Source organism: Ranitomeya variabilis, chromosome 4, assembly GCF_051348905.1.
Source record: "Ranitomeya variabilis isolate aRanVar5 chromosome 4, aRanVar5.hap1, whole genome shotgun sequence".
In the NCBI taxonomy this organism is placed as follows: domain Eukaryota; kingdom Metazoa; phylum Chordata; class Amphibia; order Anura; family Dendrobatidae; genus Ranitomeya; species Ranitomeya variabilis.
The window spans coordinates 566736214-566755501 of record NC_135235.1 but is presented as its reverse complement, the minus strand read 5'-3'; the positions used below and the strand labels follow the sequence as shown (position 1 = coordinate 566755501).

Here is a 19288-nt window from a genome sequence, read left to right as displayed (position 1 = left end):
ATTCTTCAAAAATGAAGATGATAAAAGGTTTTTTTTTATTCACAACTAATTTCAACTTTGTACTGGCGTTTTTATCAAGTGAAAAAAAAAATGTTTTTGTTCACTTGATAATGTCACCAGTACGGCGTTGAAACACATTTTGAATAAAAAACCCTTTTATCATCATCACCCCACCTTACGTGTTTCATCCATCTGACTACAACATTTCTACATAAAGCATTGCACCTACACATATGCATTTCTACATAAAGCACTCACCTACACATACAGTATATGCAATGTGCAAGTTAAGCATAGACAAAAGTATGATTGTGTTGTAAAAATTGTCATCCTATGTAATCTTAAAGAGGACATGTAACCCCTGGAAAACGTTATCTTTCTCCAATATATGTCATTAGGAAAACCTAAAATAACAAAGCTATAAAATTAATTGACAATAGTTCTGGCCTATCAAGAAAGAGAGGCTGAAGTCTGGGCTCACTGCAGTATCACTATTTTACAGCTGTGTAAGACTTTATGCTTCTCAGCTAGGAGATACGAGTTGGGAAAGACTGGGAGTATGCAGCATGGAAACACAGAGGATGTGCTGTTATTTCATACTGCATGTAGTTCGGTAAGAAGAGATGTAAAATAGATTTCTGTGTGCTAAGGAGCAGCATGAGGAGAAGGCTAGATACAGCAACTGCAATCCAGTCACAGCTTCTCCCGTACAGAGGAAGACAACCACTGAACACTGTTTACTGGCAGCTGATTTCTTCTGTTACTGCATTATACATAGGGACATTGTATTGTTTTTTGGAGGCAAAGTTGTAGATTTGAATTGCACCATTAATTTTAATATTTTTTTCTCATTTTTAGTTATTTTTTTAGTCCCACAGGGGACCTGAACCTGTGATCATCCGATTGCCTATACAACTTACTGCAATACCTCAGTATTGCAGTATATAGTGAAAACAACATTCTACTATGAAGTCCAGCTACAGGGTGGGCTTCACAGGATGACCAAAATCGCAGGGAAGGGGGCCATCAGTAGGCACCTGGCTTTCACAACAACCTATTGGTTCCACACGGAGAACCTAGGGAAGCCACTGATGGCGCACATCAGTAATTGCGCCATTTACATGCCGCTATCAGATATTGACAGCAATATTTAAGTGGTTAAACTACAGCGATGATTGTGCTCCGGCCGCTGTATTTACAGGCAAACACCAGCTATATGTTATTGCTGGCTTCTGCCTGGAAGGTGCGGGCTCAGCTCCTGAGCCCACTCCATACACGGGAAATTTACATCAGATGTTCTATTATGCCTTATGTCAGGAATGGGTTAAACACAGCTGAGGTGGAACAGCAGACCTTGTGAAACAAGATTGTGGTGAGGAAGAAGAGGCCATGGATTGTCTGCGACCAACTGGATAATGTTGGAATACCTGGCCAGGCTAGTTGCTTGCTAGAGAAACCGGGGAAGCAGTTAAATTGGAGGGACCAGAGAGACTACTATAGAGGCTCTCAGATCTTCAGACCTGGCGATATAGGTTGGGAACTTTTGATTGACACAAGACACGAAGAGGTCCTTGTTGGGGGTACCGTAGCAATGGCAGAGCTGACTAAGGACATCTGTGAGGAGAACTCATTTTCCCAAAAATGATTTTCAGTTGTAGAAGGTTTATGCAGAGGCGAGTGTTCTACAGAGACTGAGTGGTGTGATGGTTCAACACCACTGCCAAGCTGGCGCTGATCATCACCACCTGCTATGAAAGAGAACGAAAGAATATACAGCTCTGGCAAAAATTAAGCGACCACTGCAAAATTTTCAGTTTGTCTGATTTTTCTCTTTATAGGTATATTTTTTAGTAAAATGTAAATTGTTCTTTTAGTCTGTAAACTTCTGACAACATGTCTCCTAATTTCCAAGCAATAAATTTTGTATTTTTTTCTTAAAAGGAAAAATGGTCAAAATTAAAAAAACAGTGCTTTCAGACTTCAAATAATGCAAATAAAACACGTTTTTAATCATTTAGAAACAACAATACTAATGTTTTAACTCAGGAAGACTTCAGAAATCAATATTTTCTGGAATAACCATGATTTTTAATCACAGCTTTCATGCATCTTGGCATGCTTTCCACCAGTCTTTCACACTGCTTCTGGCGCAGAAATTTAAGCAGTTCTTTGTTTGATGGCTTGTGACTATCCATCATCCTCTTGATTACATTCCAGAGGTTTTCAATGGGGTTCAGGTCTGGAAATTGGGCTGCCCATGACAGAGTTTTGATGTGGTGGTCTCTTAATTTTTGCCAGAGCTGTATAGGAACAGAGATGGGAATGTCAACCACCGACAAAGGTCTTTGTTGCTTGGAATGGAGAGACAAAAGTGATGATCCCAGGAGCCTCTAACAACTGTGAAACTGGCAAAGAAAAAACTGAAAAACTGAGACCTTCCTATCCAGAACCTTCATACAAGAATGGATGGAGCAAAGAGATTTCTGAAACAAGTCACTGCGGCTTGAAGAATGGAAAGCTTCTCTGGTGGAGGAATAACACTACCCACTCGGTTGCCGGAAGTCATGTTCCAAAATTTCATGTGATGTAATGACCCCAACATGTCTTCTGTTGATTAGCCAATCGAAGAGCACTAAGGAGGTGATTTGGAGACTAAAAAGATTCTCGTTTCTGAATGAGGCCTTCAGAAAATGATCTAGATAAGGAATGATTGCCACTTGTCTGTCACAGTAGAACAGAACAGGGAGCTGGCATCTGGAGGAGGACTAGTGGGAGTTGTCGCTAGTCTGAAGAAAAGTGTAATAAGCTGTAATTGAAGAGAATAAAAGCATAACAGAGAAAGCACTGGCAGAATTTTACGACGGGTATGTGTCATATACCGTGTGGAAAATAAGTGTTTGATACACTTCCGATTTTGCAAGTTTTCCCACCTACAATGAATGGAGAGGTCTGTAATTTGTGTGTTAGGTACACTTCAATTGTGTGAGACAGAATCTAAAAATAAAAACCAGAAAATCACACTGTATGATTTTTAATTAATTAAATTGCCTTTTATTGCATGAAATAAGTATTTGATCACCTACAAACCAGCAAGAATTCTGGCTCTCACAGACCTGTTAGTTTTTCTTTAAAAACCCTCTTACTCTGCACTTATTACCTGTATTAATTGCACCTGTTTAAACTAGTTACCTGTATAAAAGACACCTGTCCACATAATCACGCCCCAACCTCTCCACCATGGCTAATACCAAAGAGCTATCTAAGGACACATGGACAAAATTTGTAGATGTAGACCTGCAGAAGGCTGAGATGGGTTACAGGACAATAGGCAAGCAGCTTGATGAGAAGGCAACAACTGCTGATGCAATTATTAGAAAATGGAAGAAACACAAGATGCCTGTCAATCTTCCTCGGTCTTGGGCTCCATGCAAGATCTCGCCTCATGGGGCAGGGATGATTGCTTTTCTGCAAAGGTAACTGCACCGTATTGAAGGGAGCATGGACTGTGTCATGTATCACAAGATTTTGGCCAACAACCTCCTCTCAGTAAGAGCATTAAAGATGGGTCGTGGCTGGGTCCTTCTGCATGACACGGACACAAAACGCACAGGCAGGGCAACTAAGGAGTGGCTTCGTAAGAAGCATTTCAAGGTCCTGGAGTGGCCTAGCCAGAAGTGAAACCCAATAGAAAATCTTAAGCGGAAGCTGAAACTCAATGTTGCCCAGCAACAGCCCAGAAACCTGAAAGATTTGGAGAAAATCTGTATGAAGGAGTGGGCCAAATTCCCTGCTGCAATGTGTGCAAACTTGGTAAAGAGCTACAGGAAATCATTTGCATTGTACGGCAAATAAGCCTCCTTACCTTGACAAGCCAGAGATGGTATGTCACTCTCCATAAGGAGAAACGATACCCCTTAGACCCCATGTCCAGAGCCTCTCACCTAGCCAAATCAGTTCTCATGCTTCGCACTGACGAGGGCCAACAGCCCGAAACACCGTGTCTGCGAATTGAGATACTGATTTGGCTTTTATCCTAAGTCATATTGCACGACTCGTTAAAGGGTTGATTGTGACTTGTAGGATCGCTACTTCCAATAGGTGGCGCTGTAGAGTTTAAGTCCTCTTTTTCTCAGAAGAGGCAATTTGCATATAGGAAATCATTTGACATCTGTAATTGCAAACAAAGGTTTCTGTATCAAATATTACATTTTTTTCTACTCAAGTATTACTATATCAGATACTTATTTCATGTAGTAAAATGCAAATTAATTATGAAAAAACATACAATGTGATTTTCTGGAGGGGGTTTTAGATTCTGTCTCTCAAAGTTGAAGTGTATCTACGATAAAAATTACAGACCTCTCCATTCTTTGTAGGTGTGAAAACATGCAAAATCGGCAGTGTAACAATTTCCCCCACTGTATGGCTACTGAACAGAGAAATGGATTAAGCTGCAGTGAAGTGACAGGATGCAGGGATTTCATGCTAAATGTTTGCAATTACACAAATCAGTTGACTTTCTTCAAGTCCAAAAGCCATCCTTTTTGGGAATTATGAACAAGATGGAGTGGTATCATTGGGAATGTTCCAAGCCTAGAGTGGAGAAAAACATGCTATGGCTCAAAATTGGATGAAAGTCGTGGATGGCTGGGAGCAAGGAGAGCTTTTGAAGGGCATGAAGAAAAGAGTCTATTGGAGCCAGGGAGGCAAATTTGATCTTTAAATAATGAGATACCACATCCCTGACCCAGGAATCATCAGTGTGAGCCATGCAATACTCTCTGAAGGGAGAGAATTCTCCCCCCGGCAAAGAGGAATTTTTGGAACTCACCATAAAATCTTTCTTAGAGCCTTCATTGGGGGACACAGGTAACCATGATTGTATGCTGCTGTCGCTAGGAGGCTGACACTATGCAAAAAAAAATAGCTCCTCCTCGGCAATATACACCCACCGACTGGCATAATTCTCGTCAGTTAGTGTCAAAGCAGTAGGAGGAGCAACAATAACACAACTATGTACAAGCCCAACAAAAGCCACAATAGGCCCCACATAGGCACAAAACCAAGGAGAGTGTTTGTCCCCCAATAAAGGCTCCAAGAAAGAGATTTTACGGTGAGTACCAAAAATCCTTCTTTATTGCTTCTTTGGGGGACAGGTAACCATGGGATGTCATAAAGCAGTCCCCAGGGTGGGAAACAGAGAAAAGAATTAACAGAGGGCGCCTTTCTTCACAGGCCCACATCGGATGAGGCGTGGGTATCAACCGTGTAGAATCTCACAGCCTTACAAATCTGAGAAGTAGGGGCCTGGTGACAAATGACCCAGGAGGCCCCCACCGCCTGGGTGGAATGAGCTGTTACACCTGGTGGGGGATATCTGTCTTGAACATGATATGCCTCCAGTGTCGCCAAGCGAATCCAGCGGGCTATGGTAGATTTGGAATCTGCTCCCCTTTCAACGACCCTCACTATTGACAAACAAGGCATCATAGAGATGAAAGGAAGCCATTATTGAGAGAGACCCAGAAAGCTCTGACTAGATTCAGCTTGTGGAGAGACTTCTTCAGGGGATGGACTAGAGAATGACAGAAAGAAGGAAGAATAATCTCTTCATTAATGTGGAAAGGAGAGTCCACCTTAGGCTGGAAAGAAAGAACGGGTCTAAGAACCACCTTGCCCTGATGTAGATCGAGAAAAGGGGAACGGTAAGATAGTGCTGCCAGCTCAGAGACTCTCCTGATGGAAATGATGGCAACCAAAAAGGCAACATTTCATGAAAGGTGAGAAAATGGAGTGTTCTTAATGAATTCTAAAGGACGCTGAAGAGCGCCTAGTACAAGATTAAGATCCCACAGCTCTACCCAAAGACAATAAGGAGGTGCCAGGCAAGTGACCTCTGAAGGAAAGTCTTGACCTGGGGGCAAGAGGCCAGATTATGCTGAAGAAAGATTGAGAGCGCAGAGACCTGACGCTTAAGGGTATTGAGTGCGAGGACAGAATCAATACCTGATTGAAGGAAGGCCAGTATGGAGAGAAGGGAAAATGACATAGGAACAGAATTATTGTCTTAACTCCAACAAAAGAAGGCTTTCCAGTATCTAGGGTAAATGCGCGAGGATGCGGGTTTTCTCACATTAATCATGGTCTGAATGACCTGAGGAGAAAACACAGCCTTCCTCAAAATGGCGGCCTCAACAGCCATGCCATTAAATTCAGATACCGTGAACTCTGGTGAAATAGAGGACCCTGTGAGAGAAGATCTGGATAGTCTGGAAGCCTTCAGGGGACGTCCGCAAGCATGTTTACTAACTCTGCGTACCAGGCCTTCTGAGCCAATCCGGAGCTACCAGAATTCCCTTCACCTTGATCTTTTTTACGACTTTCGGAATCAGCGGCAGAGGACGAAATAGGTAGGTCAGCTGGAATTGGGACCACGGAATGACTAGGGCATCGTAACCAATGGCTAGAGGGTCGCAGGACCTAGCTACGAAGCGAGGCACCTAGTGGTTCATCCGACACACCATTAGGTCGATGTCCAGGGTGCCCCATCTCTGACAGATCTGGTCAAAGACGGCGGTGTTGAGAGACCACTCACCTGACGCAAGGCACTATCAACTCAGGAAGTCAACTGCTCAATTGCCCACCCCAGGGATGTGTACTGCTGATATTGCTGTGGAGGGCTAAGGTCATGAAGAAAAAAAATAAGACAGAGCCTACCCAATGTCAGCGACAGTCCAGCTGATGCTGCTTGGTCTGCTGCGTCCCCCTGCAGGCTGTGTTGTCTGCAGAGCTGTGGCTGCATGTAGCAGAGAGCATAGCTGTGAGTAGATGGTAGTGTCCTAGACCACATAGTGACGGAACCGGGAGAAGATGTACCCCTGTTCAATTATCGATTGCTGAGGGAGGAATGGTCGGCCATATGCATGCTGGTGATCCATTGGAAGGGCACGCCTGCTGATTGGCTGTCCTGCTGAGAGCGTGGACTGGCCCAGTGATAGGCCTAAAAATACACGGGTAACACGCGCTGATAGTGATGCGATAGCGGGAGTCGTGACCCGGTATCGAGGGAGAAGAGACCACGAGAGAAGCAAGCTCTCTCACTGGCCTAAAACACGCGATCCAGAAGGAGCGTGTTGAGTGACCAGCGAGCCGGAAAGGGGGCATGGCTGGAAAAGAGGGACTGCCGTAATGAAGGCCCAAGTCGGGCATTAAATTAAAACGTGTCCTGGAGGGGCACAGCAGTGCATCAGCTCTGGCTGTATCCTGCAAGGGAGGACCACTGGGAGGATACAGACGTACCTCAAAAGTGAGTCCCGAATCCCTCTTCAGTCTTGAGGATGACATCAGGATCCCCCAGTGGATGAGGTACACTGGGATATGGCATTCCCCTTCCCGCATCGTCATGGTCCGGAGGGTGCAGAAGACAGTGTCAATCTCTCAAAAGGGGGAAACAACCAGTGACCACAGTCTTCCTCCCTGCCCGCTCCGAGGAGAAGGCTGGAGTAGGGAAAAGGGCTAGGACTGTCCACCAGGAATTGCCCTGAAGCACCGTGAGGTGACGGGATTAAGTCCTGCTCTCCGGGCATGAGAGTGGGTGACATCACACTGCTCCCTTGGTCGCATGAGTGCGGGAAACGAGGATGAGAAATTACACCTTGTTACCCTGAAGAAGGAGAACCTGAAAGACAAGGGGAAAAGATTAATAAAAAAAACAACAGGGTAACTTGAAAAGGAAAAGTTTGATCTGGGATCAGATCCAGGTCTGCCTCCTACTGACACTAAGCTTAAACTAACGAGCTTTGTGCCAGTCAGTAGGTATATACTGCAGGAAAGGAAGACCTTAATGCAGTGGACAGTTTGCAGTCCTAGAGTAGGCTTAGACTGAACAAGGTTGCCAGTGTTGTGAATTCCGTTCTCGGGCTCCCTCCTGTGGTCATGAGTGGTACTGTGTGAGTTTGTTCTTGGGCTCCCTCTGGTGGCCTTTAGCGATATGGCTGGTCTGTGGCTGGGTTCAGCTGCTTCATTTCCTGCTTTGCTGTTCCTATTTAACTCACCTGGACCTTCACTTGTTGCCTGCTGTCGTTCTATTCAGTCCTGATTCTGATCACTCCTGGATCTTCCTTGTGACCTGTCTCCTACTGGAGAAGCTAAGTCTTGCTTGTTCATTTTGCTCATTATTTCTTTGAAAACGTTTCTCAGTATATGATGAGTTCAGTCCAGCTTGCTTTAATGTGATTTTTCGCTTGCTGGTTAGTTCTGGGGTGCAGAGTGCGCCCCTCACATCGTGAGTCGGTGTGGGGGTTCTTGTATTCTCTGCGTGGTTTGTTTTTGATAGTTTTTGTACTGACCGCACAGATTCCTAGCTATCTTCAGTCTGTCTAGTGTTAGCGGGCCTCATTTGCTAAACCTGTTTCATTTCTACGTTTGTATTTTCCCCTTATGTCACCGTTATTATTTGTGGGGGGCTGTCTAAAACTTTGGGGTTATTTCTCTGAGGCAAGTGAGGTCTTTGCTTTCTCTCTAGGGGTAGCCAGTTTCTCAGGCTGTGAAGAGGCGTCTAGGTTTTTAGGTAACGCTCCACGGCTGCCTTTAGTGTGTGTGGATAGGATCAGGATTGCGGTCAGTATATCTTCCACATCCCCAGAACTTGTCCTAATATTCTGGTTTACAGGTCAGGTCAGTTTTGTGATCCTACCACCGGATCATAACAGTACAGCAGGCCCACAAAGTGTTAATGCAGCAGAAGAGGGAGAAGAGAAGTCCTGAGGTCATTTTTTTTTTTTTTCCTCTGCACTGTGTTTAGCCTCTCTCCTCCCCTTAATCTCTGGGTGGTTCTGAATTCAGCTGCAGATATGGACATTCAGAGTCTGTCTTCTAGTGTGGATCATCTCACTGCAAGGGTACAGGGCATTCAGGATTATGTAGTCCGCAGTCCTATGTCAGAGCCTAAAATACCAATTCCTGAGCTGTTCTCCGGAGATAGATCTAGGTTTTTGAACTTTAAGAATAATTGCAAGTTATTTCTTTCTCTGAGACCTCGCTCCTCTGGTGACTCTGTTCAGCAAGTTAAAATTGTTATTTCTTTGTTACGTGGTGACCCTCAAGATTGGGCATTCTCTCTGGCGCCAGGAGATCCTGCATTGCTAAATGTGGATGCGTTTTTTCTGGCGCTTGGATTGCTTTATGAGGAACCTAATTTAGTAGACCAGGCAGAAAAGATTTTGCTGTCTCTCTCTCAGGGTCAGGATGAAGCAGAGGTTTACTGTCAGAAGTTTAGGAAGTGGTCTGTGCTCACTCAATGGAATGAGTGCGCCCTGGCAGCGATTTTCAGAAAGGGTCTTTCTGAAGCCCTTAAGGATGTTATGGTGGGGTTCCCCACGCCTGCGGGTCTGAATGAGTCAACGTCTTTGGCCATTCAGATTGATCGGCGTTTGCGGGAGCGCAAACCTGTGCACCATCTGGCGGTATTTTCTGAGCAGAAGCCTGAGCCTATGCAATGTGACACGATTCTGACCAGAATTGAACGGCAAAATCACAGACGTCAGAATGGGTTGTGCTTTTACTGTGGTGATTCTGCTCATGTTATCTCAGAGTGTTCCAAGCGCACAAAAAGGTTCGCCAGGTCTGTCACCATTGGTACTGTACAACCTAAATTCATTTTATCTGTTACTTTGATTTGCTCTCTGTCATCCTACTCAGTTATGGCTTTTGTGGATTTAGGTGCTGCCCTGAATTTGATGGATTTGTCATTTGCCAGGCGCTGTGGTTTTGTCTTGGAGCCTTTACAATTCCCTATCCCACTAAAGGGAATTGATGCTACGCCATTGGCCAAGAATAAGCCTCAGTACTGGACTCAAGTGACTATGTGCATGGCTCCTGCACATCAGGAGGTGATTCGCTTTCTTGTGCTACATAATTTGCATGATGTTGTCGTGTTGGGTCTGCCATGGCTGCCGGCTCATAATCCAGTCCTGGATTGGAAAGCAATGTCTGTGTCAAGTTGGGGTTGCCAGGGGATTTATGGCGATGCTCCTTTGGCGTCAATTGCTTCTTCTACTCCTTCTGAAGTCCCTGAATTTTTGTCGGACTACCAGGATGTATTTGATGAGCCCAAATCCAGTGCCCTACCTCCTCATAGGGATTGTGATTGTGCTATAAATTTGATTCCTGGTAGTAAGTTCCCTAAGGGGAAGACTTTTTAATTTATCTGTACCAGAACATGCCGCTATGCGGAGTTATATAAAGGAGTCTTTGGAGAAGGGGCATATTCGCCCGTCCTCGTCCCCTTTGGGTGCGGGGTTCTTTTTTGTGGCCAAGAAGGATGGTTCTCTGAGACCCTGTATAGATTATCGCCTTCTAAATAAAATCACGGTCAGATTTCAGTACCCCTTGCCACTGTTGTCCGATCTGTTTGCCCGGATTAGGGGGGCCAGTTGGTTCACCAAGATAGATCTTCGAGGAGCGTATAATCTTGTGCGCATAAAGCAGGGCGATGAATGGAAAACAGCATTTAATACGCCCGAAGGCCATTTTGAGTACTTGGTGATGCCTTTTGGGCTTTCTAATGCCCCCTCTGTGTATCATGTCCTTCATGCACGACATCTTCCGAGAGTATCTGGATATTTATGATTGTGTACCTGGACGATATTTTGGTCTTTTCTGATGATTGGGAATCTCATGTGAAGCAGGTCAGGCTGGTATTTCAGGTCCTGCGTGCCAATGCCTTGTTTGTGAAGGGCTCTAAATGTCTCTTCGGAGTCCAGAAGGTTTCCTTTTTGGGCTTTGTTTTTTCTCCTTCTACTATTGAGATGGATCCAGTCAAGGTCCAGGCTATTCATGACTGGACTCAACCTACATCTGTGAAGAGTCTTCAGAAGTTCTTGGGTTTTGCTAATTTTTACCGTCGCTTTATCACTAATTTTTCTAGTGTGGTTAAGCCTTTGACGGATTTGACCAAGAAGGGTTCTGATGTGACTAATTGGTCTCCTGCGGCCGTGGAGGCCTTTCAGGAGCTGAAACGTTGGTTTTCTTCGGCTCCTGTCTTGCGCCAGCCCGATGTCTCTCTTCCCTTTCAGGTCGAGGTTGATGCTTCTGAGATTGGAGCAGGGGCTGTCTTGTCGCAGAGAAGCTCTGATGGCTCTGTGATGAGACCATGTGCTTTCTTTTCAAGAAAGTTTTCGCCTGCCGAGCGGAATTATGATGTTGGTAATCGAGAGTTGTTGGCAATGAAGTGAGCATTTGAGGAGTGGCGACATTGGCTTGAGGGAGCCAAGCATCGTGTGGTGGTCTTGACGGATCACAAGAATTTGACTTATCTCGAGTCTGCCAAAAGGTTAAATCCTAGACAGGCTCGATGGTTGCTGTTTTTCTCTCGTTTCGATTTCGTGGTTTCATATCTTCCGGGTTCGAAAAGCGTGAAGGCTGATGCCCTTTCTAGGAGTTTTGTACCTGACTCCCCGGAAGTTTCTGAACCGGCTGGTGTCCTCAAAGAGGGGGTGATTTTGTCTGCCATCTCTCCTGATCTGCGACGGGTGTTGCAGGAGTTTCAGGCCAATAGACCTGACCGTTGTCCACCGGAGAGACTGTTTGTCCCGGACAGATGGACCAGTAGAGTTATTTCCGAGGTTCATTCTTCGGTGTTGGCGGGTCATCCTGGGATTTTTGGTACCAGGGATTTGGTGGCGAGGTCCTTTTGGTGGCCTTCCTTGTCGCGGGATGTGCGTTCCTTTGTGCAGTCCTGTGGGATTTGTGCTCGGACCAAGCCTTGCGGTTCTCGTGCCAGTGGATTGCTTTTGCCTTTGCCTGTCCCGAAGAGGCCTTGGACGCATATTTCCATGGATTTTATTTCGGATCTTCCTGTCTCTCAGAGGATGTCTGTCATCTGGGTGGTTTGTGATCGTTTTTCTAAAATGGTCCATTTGGTGCCCTTGCCTAAGCTGCCTTCCTCCTCCGATTTGGTGCCACAGTTTTTTCAGAATGTGGTTCGTTTGCATGGTATTCCGGAGAACATTGTGTCTGACAGAGGATCCCAGTTTGTGTCCAGATTTTGGCGGTCCTTTTGTGCTAAGATGGGCATTGAATTGTCTTTTTCGTCGGCCTTCCATCCTCAGACGAATGGCCAAACCGAACGAACTAATCAGACCTTGTAAACTTATTTGAGATGTTTTGTTTCTGCTGATCAGGATGATTGGGTGACTTTTTTGCCATTGGCTGAGTTCGCCCTCAATAATCGGGCTAGTTCTGCTACTTTGGTTTCACCTTTCTTTTGCAATTCTGGTTTTCATCCTCGTTTTTCCTCGGGTCAGGTTGAGCCCTCTGACTGTCCTGGGGTGGATTCTGTGGTGGATAGGTTGCAGCAGATTTGGAACCACGTGGTGGACAATTTGACGTTGTCACAAGAGAAGGCTCAGCGCTTTGCTAATCGCCGTCGCTGTGTGGGTCCCCGACTTCGTGTGGGGGATTTGGTATGGTTGTCTTCTCGTTATGTCCTGATGAAGGTTTCCTCTCCTAAGTTCAAGCCTCGTTTCATCGGTCCTTATAAGATTTTGGAAATCCTCAACCCTGTGTCATTTCGTTTGGACCTCCCAACATCGTTTGCCATTCATAATGTGTTCCATAGGTCATTGTTGCGGAGATATGTGGTGCCTGTGGTCCCTTCTGTTGATCCTCCTGCTCCGGTCTTGGTCGAGGGGGAGTTGGAATATGTGGTGGATAAGATCTTGGATTCTCGTATTTCGAGACGGAAGCTTAAGTACTTAGTTAAATGGAAGGGCTATGGTCAGGAGGATAATTCCTGGGTTGTCGCCTCCGATGTCCATGCGGCCGATTTGGTTCGTGCTTTCATTCGGCTCGGCCTGGGAGCTCTGGTGAGGGTTCGGTGACCCCTCCTCAAGGGGGGGTACTGTTGTGAATTCCGTTCTCGGGCTCCCTCCTGTGGTCATGAGTGGTACTGTGTGAGTTTGTTCTTGGGCTCCCTCTGGTGGCCTTTAGCGATATGGCTGGTCTGTGGCTGGGTTCAGCTGCTTCATTTCCTGCTTTGCTGTTCCTATTTAACTCACCTGGACCTTCACTTGTTGCCTGCTGTCGTTGTATTCAGTCCTGATTCTGATCACTCCTGGATCTTCCTTGTGACCTGTCTCCTACTGGAGAAGCTAAGTCTTGCTTGTTCATTTTGCTCATTATTTCCTTGAAAACGTTTCTTAGTATATGATTAGTTCAGTCCAGCTTGCTTTAATGTGATTTTTCACTTGCTGGTTAGTTCTGGGGTGCAGAGTGCGCCCCTCACATCGTGAGTCGGTGTGGGGGTTCTTGTATTCTCTGCGTGGTTTGTTTTTGATAGTTTTTGTACTGACCGCACAGATTCCTAGCTATCTTCAGTCTGTGTAGTGTTAGCGGGCCTCATTTGCTAAACCTGTTTCATTTCTACGTTTGTATTTTCCCCTTATGTCACCGTTATTATTTGTGGGGGGCTGTCTAAAACTTTGGGGTTATTTCTCTGAGGCAAGTGAGGTCTTTGCTTTCTCTCTAGGGGTAGCCAGTTTCTCAGGCTGTGAAGAGGCGTCTAGGTTTTTAGGTAACGCTGCACGGCTGCCTTTAGTGTGTGTGGATAGGATCAGGATTGCGGTCAGTATAGCTTCCACATCCCCAGAACTTGTCCTAATATTCTGGTTTACAGGCCAGGTCAGTTTTGTGATCCTACCACCGGATCATAACAGCCAGGAGTTGGAGGGTCGCCTCTTTTTACCTGCACATAAGGAGGAGTTACAAAACAAGACAAAAGCTATTGGGAGCCTCTAGATGGCTGAGAGTGCTCATGATTTTGGGAAAATGGAAATAATTTTGCAGTACGACCTCCATGTTTGATGATGTAATATAGGCATTTTCCATGGAGCTTGTCCACGTTTTCTGCTAAGTAGAGTATTAAACAGCCACAAAAATTGTCTGCAACGCGGGCCTCAGCTGTGCCCACACATGAAAAACTTTGCAAGGATCTTTGAAGCCTACAGCAAATGAAAATAATGGTTTAGAAGATCCTCAAAAGGGGTTCCAGAAGATAAACCCTAGTGTAGATGCTTAGCCCAAGCCATGCATGTATTTCTGACACAGGACACAAAGGCAGGAAAGTTCAGAAAAGGTCAAGGTATTGACTATTGAGAGTCAAACTACCTGGGATCGATTGAGGGAAATGTGGACAATTTGACAAACAGATTGACAGATCAGATTAACCCCTGGACTGCCAAAATAAATATCAAGGTTTAATACGAAGGTGAAATGCTTCTAATCAATGCAGGAGTAGGAAAAATTAGATGCTGCGGTCTTCTGGATCCTCTATGTCGCAGTTAAGCCGTGACATGATCTTTATTTTATACACACTTTTACAATGCAGTAGTATCTTTATCACCAGCAAAACATGCCTCTTTGCACAAGTAGAAATGCATTGGGCTCTAATAATGTTTTCCTTTTTTTAGGACAATACCTGCCCATCCTTTCATTCTGGTTCAAGTTCAAAAAGAACATTGAGTTGTGAATTGACCTGTGTAAACATCCATGAATCCGGTAAGTCCATAAGGAGGTTTTACTCTAAACTTTCCTAATAATGGCAGATGACGTTACACCTGCACAGTATTTCATTACTCCGATATATGTTACAGGTCCCACATTAAATGATACTATATCATACATCAAACGCATAAACAATGAGCGAAGCCTCCATGCTGACATCAGTAATGAAGGTAGTGACCATGAAATCAAGCACAAGAAAATCAAATTGCGCCCACGTAAACTGTTTTCCTCTCCAGATGTGCAGGTACCCCAAGGTAATAGAAACATCCTGCAGTGTTTTGTCACTAACTGCTATATATTCACAAAAAGAAAACTTAATATGAATTGTTTAACTGTAGCGTCAGCATTTTCCAAGATGTATGGTCACCCTAACAGGCTATTTTTCATCTTTTGTGATTTCACTTTCTCCTTCCCTTTTTCCAAGAGCCATAACTGTTCAAATGCTTCTGTCAGCATAACCGTATGAGGGCTTGTTATGTGCAGGATGAGTTGTAGTTTTAAAGAAAATCATTCATGTTACCATATAATCTAATGGAAAGCAGGAAAAGTATTCCAAGTGGGATGAAATTGTGAAAAAAAGCAATTGTGTCCAGTAAAAATGACCTGGCAGTATGATTCTCCAGACCTGCACAATTATGGCAGTACAAAGTTTATTTTTGATTAGGAGAAGTCAATGGATTTCACCTTTTTTACTTTATTTAATTTTATTTACGCTAAATTAATTTGGAGTAGTTGATCATTTGTACAATGTACTGCATTACTCCAGTATTACAGTGTGATGGGAATTTAGTGGTCTCCTGTGAAGCACAGCCACAAGGAGTACAAACATGGCTACAACAGGGGACAATTAATAAAGGGGTGATGCTCAGTCCTCGAGGTCAGTGACTGTCCTGTCAGTCAAATCTTCAGCGATCAGCAACTGATCACCTATTATGTGGATATTTGTAAGTTCTTGTTGGGGGGCTGACCCCTCTTAGTATCTTTAATATTTATGATCGAGGAGCTTTCAGCATGTGTGTTAGAAGTTTCTCTGAAAAAAGGCTGATCACATAGTATGCCAATGTTGGGACCCTAGCGATCAGCAAGTGTTCAATTCTCTTGCTTCTTCAGCAATCACTATTTTTCAAAACAAGAGATTCACAAAGTGTGATAATGACAGACTACAAGGCAATGGTCTAAACATGAAAAGTTAATGTATTCCATTATAACAGCAATTTAATCATTTCCTTGTCTCAGAGCATCTGTCCAGTGTTTCTGAAAATAATGCTACCACAGCAGCCTCGGACACCTGGGATAGGAACAGTTCCGATGTTGGCATAATGTGCGAGCAAATCAGCAAAGAATTTGCCAGGAAAGTTCAGGTACTGTATATGTGTTACCTTGTAAATTAAGGAGTTTATGTAGTGTGTGAACAATGAACATTCTACTTTAGACCTACCCCAAACTATTTTCAGAAGTATGGATTCACCATTTTGCCATTTTAGAAAAGCACTTTAAGTGGATATGGGAAGTCTCTTATGCTTCCCTAAGGGTTCATCACCTTCACAGGTTACTACACTAACTCTAATATTTAGAGCATTATGAGATTTTTTTTATCCATATAATAAATATTTTAATCTGTTGTAATCTATACGGAGATGTATGCAAGGTCAAGCTCTCCGTTACTTAGTCAACTGAAGTATTAGCAACCGTTAATTGGATCCTGTCACAAGGTTTTTGCCATTCAAGGGAGGGCCAGCACCTGTAAGCCCTTTGTTACAGCATTCTAGAATGCTGTCTACATATCCCACAATCCACTCTCCATAAAACAAAAAATAGCTTTTACTATACTCACCTATGGTGTGGTCCAATTCAATGAGGGTCTTGGTCTGTCACCACCTCTCTTCTTGCGATCGCCATCCTCCTTCTTGCTTCATGTGGATGATGCGTTTGGCATCACCACACAATGTCCTCAGCATCGCGTTCCTGCAGAGGCGCTCTTCTCTCTGCCCTTCAGAGGGCAGAGCAAAGTATTGCAGTGCGCTTGCGCTAGTGGTGTTTCACCTTTCCCCATGCATTTTCATTACAGTACCTTGCTCTGCCCTCAGCAAGCAGAGAAAAGTGCCCCTGCGCAGTAGCATGATGCCGATGACACTGTGTGGTTATGTAGGATGCATCTTCCACACAAAGCAACTACTGAACCTCTCCGTAGGTGAGTATACATAGTTACATAGTTATGTAGGTTGAATAAAGACCTAGGTCCATCAAGTTCAACCTTTCAGTTTAATAAGAGACAGCATATAGACAGTATTCTAGTACGCTGTAACAGAGGGCTTACAGGTAGAGATGGGCAGGATCTCTGGATGTTCGGGTTCTGCCAAACAGTTTAAAAAAGTTCAGGTTCGGGTACCCGAACCCAGACCCCATTCACTTGAATAGTGGGACCGAACATCCAGTGCTTGCCACGCTGTCATCTGCATGACAGCAAGGCAAACATTGCTTCTGATTGGCGGTAAAATCATTACCGCCCATCAGACAGCCACGGTTCCCATGTTGTCAAATGACAGCTTGAGCCCGCAGCTGTTTTTGGAGGTAAGAAGTTAACCTCTGTTCAATGGTGTCGGCTGATGGGACTGCTGCTTCCATCGGCCTACGCATGCTGCCGCTAATAACAGCAAGAGCAGAAGGCGGCTGATGGGAGTATTCATCTGCCCGCCTGCTCTCTTAATAAATAACTAAAAAAAACAATCCTGACGTGGATTCCCCTGTATTTTTGATATCAAGCCAGGCACACTCACAGCTGGGGGCTGCAACCCTCACCTGTCAATGTTAGCAAGGCTTGTTATAAAAAAAACAGAGGCGTCCGCACTCCCTATTTTTTTTAGTTGTTTAAATAAAAACAGCATGGGGTCCCCTCCATTTTTACAACCATCCAAGCTAAAACAGACAGCTGGGGGCTGGTATTTTCAGGCTGGTAAGGGGTCATGGTCCTTGACCTCCCAAAAGCCTAAAAATAGCAGCCCGCAGCCGCCGAGAAAAGGTGCATCTATTAGATGCACCAATTTTAGTGCTTTGCTCGACTCTTCCCACTTGCCCTGTGGCATTAGCAAGTACGGTTCATATTAAGGGATTGATGTCACCTTTGTATTGTCCGGTGACATCAAGCCCACGGTTTAGTAATAGATGTGCCTTTTCTGTCTGAACAGCGGTAATGATTTTACCACCAATCAGAAGCAGTGTTTGACAGCACGAGAAACACCCGGTGTACAGGGGGCCGAACTCAAACAGTAACGTAGACTTCCTGGTGAAGGCCGTGTTCGGTGTCCATGCCCGAAGAGTAGGTGTTTGGTACGGACTCCGAACTTTACTGTTTGGATTCGCCCATCTCTACTTACAGGGCTGGCCCTACTTTATATGGGAAAAACCTGGTGACAGGTTACATTTAAAGCAAACCTGTCAATAGTCTGTCTCTATAATGAGGAGCATATTTGTGCTTGTGGGCTGGTCTCTTCTTGGTTTCTCTGACTTGGTGCACAAAGACTCTTCCTACAGGCCCGCCCCGGAGCACAGGCATATAATTAGCTAAAAACTTCTAACACTGATTACACAAGAACCACAAGATGGATTTCTTTACCCCAGGTATCATTTTAATCAGTTTATCTCTGCCAACCTGACAGTGTCTGTGGTTTACTAAGAAAAATCCTGCTGACAGGTTCACTTTAACAAAGACTTTTCATAAACTAAAATGCGTTCACATTGGGAGGTGAATGGGGCTTTGGTAGACGACTTCCATGATCAGCAGGTATGATCCTGTTCTGATGATTAGGACTGGACTGGTGCACAATATCTGCCTATTGTCCAGGCATCCTGGCAATCATCTGCCTGCGAAATATCATTGTCCGTGATCATTGTTAATGGAAAGCTGGCAGCTCTTATTAGGACTTCTATGGACAAACTTTGTGCTGTCCACTCCATCTAGCAGATCTCAGTGTGTGCCCTGTTTTTCATCCTTCATGACCTGTACAGAGATCTGGACCTTGTTTGGGTCAAAGGAGTGGCTGCTGACTGATGGAGTGAGTTGTCAGAGGTTGTTCTGAAGACAAGAATAGAATTGTCACGCAACATAGTCTAACCACGGGCTCACGTCAGAAATGAGAGTCAGACATGCTGAACAGGAGCTGAATAACAGGAGAGAATAAGAGCAAGTACAAACTATAACAAGCAACTCCTAGCATTGTGCTGGAATCTTGAACTAAAGTGTGGTCACAGCACAGAGCTGGTTGCTCCTGCTGGACAGTGCACATACACAAACTGCCAGACTGGGTGGCATTATAGGACTCAGCTACTCTAGCATTTCTAGCTGGATGGAGCCTGCGCCACCATGAGCTTTTGGTCCCAACGTTTCCTCCTTCACCAACGCTTCACACTGAATGAATACTGCAGTGCCTGAGGATGGAAGCAGACAACCACCTGTCATTGCAGAAGTGAGCAGCGCAGGAGAACCCTTGTAAAGGTAACTTGATAGATAATCCATGCTTCCTAAACAACAGACAGCCAAAGTTTGAGGCAGACTCCATTATTAGGGGTATCTGTGTGTTAAAACAAATAGAAAATATGGTTTAAAAAGGAGCCAGAATGGGGAGACTAGTCTACAGGGCTGGTCCCTGGCAGCTTCTCCCAACCCATCTTTCCTAGATTGACAGGTCTCTCATCATTACACTTATACGGTGAGTAGAAGCCTCATTTT

General features: G+C 44.7%; 1 protein-coding gene across 3 annotated transcripts in view; it reads left to right on the top strand.

Annotated features, from left to right (window-relative positions):
* Positions 1 to 19288, top strand: part of SYCP2 (synaptonemal complex protein 2) — a 551324-nt gene that overhangs the window by 487741 nt on the left and 44295 nt on the right. For all 3 annotated transcript variants that reach the window (XM_077252835.1, XM_077252834.1, XM_077252836.1), the window contains 3 exons: positions 14469 to 14556; positions 14652 to 14816; positions 15799 to 15923. In XM_077252835.1, the coding sequence (XP_077108950.1) occupies positions 14469 to 14556; positions 14652 to 14816; positions 15799 to 15923 (378 nt within the window). The remainder of the gene's footprint in view (positions 1 to 14468; positions 14557 to 14651; positions 14817 to 15798; positions 15924 to 19288) is intronic.